We start from the raw sequence: 6,015 nt of genomic DNA on the forward strand, positions 1-6,015 counted from the left end.
TGAACACAAAGAGTATGTTGCCATATGGCTACACCATGCGGTAGAAGGTTAAGACCTTTTTAAGGTAGAAGGGTGTATTAAGTCTGTTTAAGACCTGCTGAAACCCTGATTCTCATGACTGACACAGGAGTGTGAGCGATTCAAATGACCGGCGTCTTTGACGACAGTCGTGACACCGCCGAGCACAGCAAGGTGGACAGAACAGCAAAATCAGCTAAAATAGCTGTCAAATCTCCGAGGCGAACAACGTAAGCCCTCTCTGACACCCGAATGCTGAGTCAAGTCGATTTCGATGCCGTATAACACCCATAACCTCTGGAAAAATCCCCGACGCGTCCGTGATCCTGACCTCCACACTTACTGGCTTAAACTTGCAGCCGGTATATAATCATCTGTTCACACAGAAAAGCTTGTGAAGGTGAATGTCACATCTTTGCATCCCATTTCGGAGCACAGAGAGAACTTAACATCTGACAGAAACGTATTCAATGGTGTAGAATAGAAGAGCACGGTGGGTACAGAGAAACTCAAATAAAAAACTTTTGAGATGCACTGAAAGTACAAGAGGGATTTCAGCATTTTTTTTTTTGTTACTCACAGGTAGAAAAAGCCTTCAGAGTGCTCTTTGGGCTACATCTCTTCCTGCCTGCCACTCTCTAACTAATAAATGACTTGAAGGAAATTTGCCATTAGAAACTCCGTCAGCCCACTCTAAGTGCTGATTCGTTGCGAACAGAACCCCTGTGTATTAATGCATGCTTCTTTTTTTCACCTCAAGTCCATTTCATACATTTTTTTCTGAGCACCTGCTGTCTGCCAAGATTATCTTTTGCATTAGTAAATGAGCTTTTTATTCTTTCTCTTTGTTTTTTTCCCTCTCCGTTCAGCTGTGTGCCTCGGGAGCCACCTTTGCGAAGCTTCAATACTGATTTCCTCCAGGCGTACTGTGAGACTCCAGTTCACATGAGATTGTTTTTCCACAAATAAACTTTCATTTTCTTCTTCTGTCAATCATAATCATCAGTGCGGTGCGGTGCTAACTGAGAAATAAAATGCCAGTGTGCACACAAACATGCAAATTATCACTCACACACACACACACACACACACTGCTTATTGTAACTTAAAAGTCATAATGAATGCATCCAAAAGAGCCTCCCTTTCTGAAATAAATGCATTCTATATTGGCGGCTTATTCTGAATGTGCCCTATCTGTAAGCAATTCAGCAGAGTTCAGAGAAAAAGAGAGGCGAAAAGCAAGAGAAACAGGCCGACACAAACATGACTGACAGGTGCATATAAGGGTGTTTGTAATGCGAGTCTGACCGGCGTGAGGTCCTCCATACAGATGGGCAGCTCTCGCATCGTGAGCAGCAGGTCCAGACGGGTGCTGAGGTTCAGGATGCTGCACATCTGAGGAAGAGGTGATATATCATCAGACGGCCTGGACAATGTCAAGATATGCCGCTATAAACATGCTCAGGTTAGTACATATGGGTAAATCTCACTAACAGAAAATGTCCAGGTCCATATTTCACACCAAAATCAAAAGCATAAAACACAAGAATTTATATTTTTAGATAACTGCACTTATTTACAACATTTATTAATCACAAATAAACGTAATTAAATTAGATTAATATTAAACACGATATTAATGCTTACCATAAGTGCTATAAATTTTAAATCAAAAGCAAAACACACTATATATATATATACATACAGTGGGTACGGAAAGTATTCAGACCCCCTTCAATTTTTCACTCTTTGTTATAATTTATTGAGATGCACCTGTATATATATATATATATATATATACACACACACACACACACATACAGATACAAAAAGCAAAACACAACAGTTAATTACCGTGATAAAGGAAATTAAGAATTTTAGGTCCCTTGTGTCACTTTACAATTAATGCACTAATTATTAATATTAGCATTAATTAAAATTAGATATTAATACTAACCATGTATGCTATAAATTCATTGCAAAATGCATTATTGCATTATATGCATTATTTTCGTGAGAATGAAGTGAAATTTAATTCAAGTGATAATGCTATGATTATTTATATGCATTATTCATATGCATTATTGCCATGAAAAATTAGTAACATTTAACTGAAGTGAAACTTAGTAGTTATTCTTGTTATTGCAATACAGTATTAAATTTAAAAATAGTGTAACACAATGATTTGTGTGTATAAATAAGGCTGGTGCAAAAATACTACTATGCAGGTATGTATATAAGTACTTTATCATTTAACATTTTTCACATTATGCTACTGAAAATGTGATTTTTTTTTTGTGCCTTACGCTAGAGGATAGTAGCTAAACTTTCATGAAAATAATGACACAATGCAAAAAAAATTAAAAATGAATAAGTGTATTTGTCTTTACAAATAAATAATTTCTAACTTTTACCTTTTGATTTTAAGATGAAAAATTACACGTTTTGTGAGATTCAGTGATACACATATTTAACAGGTTCCCAGATATCGGCTGAAATACAATCATAATGTATGCCCTCAGGTTAGATACACACATATATATTTCAAGGTAAAGACATTTATATTTTACATGTTTTATGTATAATGTATCTCTAATTTTAAGTGACCACCACTGCTCATTATCCAGGAATAATGTTTCCTGAAAACCATGAAAAACTAAAATCTGTTGTATAAATCCGATCCTGATACCTTTAGAATGGACTGGCGCTGTGATTAATGCATCACAAACGGCATATCCAGGATTTGTTCAAATGAATAAAGATTCCTCTCAAACACAAGACAGCAACTGCTGATTTTTTTGTGCCTTACGCTAGAGGATAGTAGCTAAACTTTCATGAAAATAATGACACAATGCAAAAAAAATTAAAAATGAATAAGTGTATTTGTCTTTACAAATAAATAATTTCTAACTTTTACCTTTTGATTTTAAGATGAAAAATTACACGTTTTGTGAGATTCAGTGATACACATATTTAACAGGTTCCCAGATATCGGCTGAAATACAATCATAATGTATGCCCTCAGGTTAGATACACACATATATATTTCAAGGTAAAGACATTTATATTTTACATGTTTTATGTATAATGTATCTCTAATTTTAAGTGACCACCACTGCTGGAAGGTGTTCCAGTAAGAAATCATTATGCAAGGCTCATTATCCAGGAATAATGTTTGCTGAAAACCATGAAAAACTAAAATCTGTTGTATAAATCCGATCCTGATACCTTTAGAATGGACTGGCGCTGTGATTAATGCATCACAAACGGCATGTCCAGGGTTTGTTAAAATGACTAAAGATTCCTCTCAAACACAAGACAGCAACTGCTGAATTCTCTTACAAAATCCCTTTATCAAGTCATGTGGTTCATTTGCAGTGTGAAGATGAAGGTTAAGAATTCAAACCAACAGCTGTCAAATTAAATCCCCTCATGGATTTTTCACACAATGAGGATCAGAAGAATTCAGTGCACTTGAAAATATGGCTGTGCACACATAAGCCGACCAAGGCGACTGACTAGATGGCCCAGAATCTGTAGGAAATGTCTAATGCAGACTAATATACATATGAGAATCTGCATGTGATCACAAAATCTTGAGGGATGCTTTTAGAAAATGCACAGTAATACTCATTAATGTTGACAACAATGTCTGGATGAATCTCCTAAAGCCTGTTAAGAACTTGTCAGAGACATATTTCACCTCAAAATGAAAATAAATTATTATTCAAATTCCAATTATTAATTTAGAATTGTAATATTTTCACGACAATCAAGCAGTTTTCTCCAAACTGTAATGCAAAAAATAACGACTATTAGTACTACTTTTAAAGTATTTATGCATCATATATTTAAAAAGTACATACTGTACATCACAGATAGCATATACATCATAGAAATATAATTTGTTGATTTATACATTTTTGTTGTTTGAACAAAATTTTTTGTTTTATTTAATATAATGTAGAACTAATTTATTATTTCATTTTGTATTTGATTTAACGTAGATTTGAATTTAATATATTAATATAATTTAAATGAATAATTGAATAAATATATACATTATTTTCATGACAATCAAATATTAAATAATTTCTATATTATCTTAAATATATATATTTAAAATATTAAATATATTTCAACGTAAAACAGAAATGATTTAACGCTTGTTTTGATGAAAATAATGTGATAATGCAAAAACAAAATATTTGCATACACATTTAGGCTTTTCATTATACATGTTTTTTTGCAATTAAATTTAGAAATATGATAACATTTAATCTAATAATCAAAAGTTGCATGAATTATGAAAGGTATGTGTAGAGAGATGTATTCGCCAAAAATATCATTCACATCACGTGATCGACCTTGTTGTGTGATGTCCGCGTGAGTCGTGGCTTTACCTCCATCATGTACTGGTCCACCACATGCAGCTCACTCGGGTCTCCTTTATGCGATTTATACATCTCAATGTCATCTGGAGTGGGCACGTATCTGATGAAGAACACCACAAATGTAAACATGGCAAAGCACTGAAACGCCTGTCCTAATTTCATTTTACATCGGTCCAACCTCTCTGCTTCATTAATACTTCATAGATGCCCATTTTAAGCATGCACAATTCTAAAGGGATGACACAACCCTTGTTCGTTTTTTACAGGTTGACTGCCTAGCAAGCCTATTTTCTCCTCTGAGATTGCCTCGTTTTCTCTTTGCATCTCTCCATCTAGTCCTCTGAAAAGGGTGCATGCTACTCTGATTTCCACTGGCCCGAGGAACAGGGGTTGATTAAAAGCCAAGTTGCAGTCAGCTTGTATAAAGTGCTCAGGTATTTGATGCTCTGGATGTTCCTGACTCGCATTCTGTTTGAACCCGGCTCACCTCCAAAATGGACCTGTGTTCAGGTCGTTTTAAAGTTACACGCACACACACACACACACACATAAACATTCAGTCTTGAGCAACACTTGAAACAACCTCTCCTGACAGCAGCTCTTCCCACCTGCTATGAAAAACTCCAAGCGTATTTTGAAGACAAAAGGGTTGTGTGCTTAATTACCTCTCTCTACACGAACCAAGGAGGGCCAGATGCATGCTGATTTGCATTGTACAAAACCTGAATTGATGGGAATTTAATTTTACCTAACAAACCTGGCTATGCTGAAGTTGCAAACATAAAAAAAGGAATGAGTAATGGGTGCCGTGGCGGCTGGGATAGCGCTCATTACGGTAACATATTCATACTTTGATTGAGCGGCACCAGGTTCAAGGGTACAATTACAACGTTAAGTCTATTTTTCCTGTTTGCAGAACCTGGAACAAATTGGTATTCAATCTATTATTTAGACACTGACACAATTTTCATAATTTTGGCTTTGTATGCCACCAGAATAGAATTAAAATGAAACAATCAACATGAAATTGAAGTGCAGACTTTAAGCTTTAATTCAAGGGCTTGAACAAAAAAATAACATAAAATTCTAAGGAAATACATCCATTTTATACACAAAAAAATACAATGGAAGTCACTCTGGACCAGCAACTGCTTGGTTACCCACATTCTTAAAAAATAACTTCTATGTTCAACAGATGAAATAAACTAATTCAGGCTTAAAACAACTTGAGTAAATGAAGCAATCTATTATGAAAAGAAGGGTCTTGCATCGCTGACATTATTTCATCTCAGCAATGAGCCCAGCAAGAAAATCCACATCTTAAGATTTCACCCATTCTTATGAACATGGAAGGCCATGCAACATTCATAAATATCAACAGCCTCACAGACACAAAACAGATTATTTATTATTCATGATCATGTTTGTGTCTGTAAGACAACTTATTTCCAAGCAGGATATTTGACAAGACAAAAATGAAGGGTGGGTCATGATTTTACAACAACAAAAATTTGAGAGAAAATGTTTTAGTTCTGTAATATATATTTGTGTGTGTGTGTATATATATATATATATATATATATATATATATATAACACAAAAC

The 6,015-nt window shown here is 34.7% G+C and overlaps 1 protein-coding gene across 1 annotated transcript in view; it reads right to left on the reverse strand.

Moving 5' to 3' along the window:
• Positions 1 to 6,015, reverse strand: part of LOC107664130 (formin-J-like) — a 41,393-nt gene that overhangs the window by 19,385 nt on the left and 15,993 nt on the right. Inside the window, exons 9-10 of the mRNA XM_016454585.1 lie at positions 4,422 to 4,512; positions 1,327 to 1,413 (exon numbers count right to left, since the gene is read on the reverse strand). Coding sequence (XP_016310071.1) covers positions 1,327 to 1,413; positions 4,422 to 4,512 — 178 coding nt within the window. The remainder of the gene's footprint in view (positions 1 to 1,326; positions 1,414 to 4,421; positions 4,513 to 6,015) is intronic.

The sequence above is a fragment of the Sinocyclocheilus anshuiensis genome, unplaced genomic scaffold (genome assembly GCF_001515605.1).
Source record: "Sinocyclocheilus anshuiensis isolate Anshui unplaced genomic scaffold, SAMN03320099.WGS_v1.1 scaffold67, whole genome shotgun sequence".
NCBI classification, from domain to species: Eukaryota; Metazoa; Chordata; class Actinopteri; order Cypriniformes; family Cyprinidae; genus Sinocyclocheilus; species Sinocyclocheilus anshuiensis.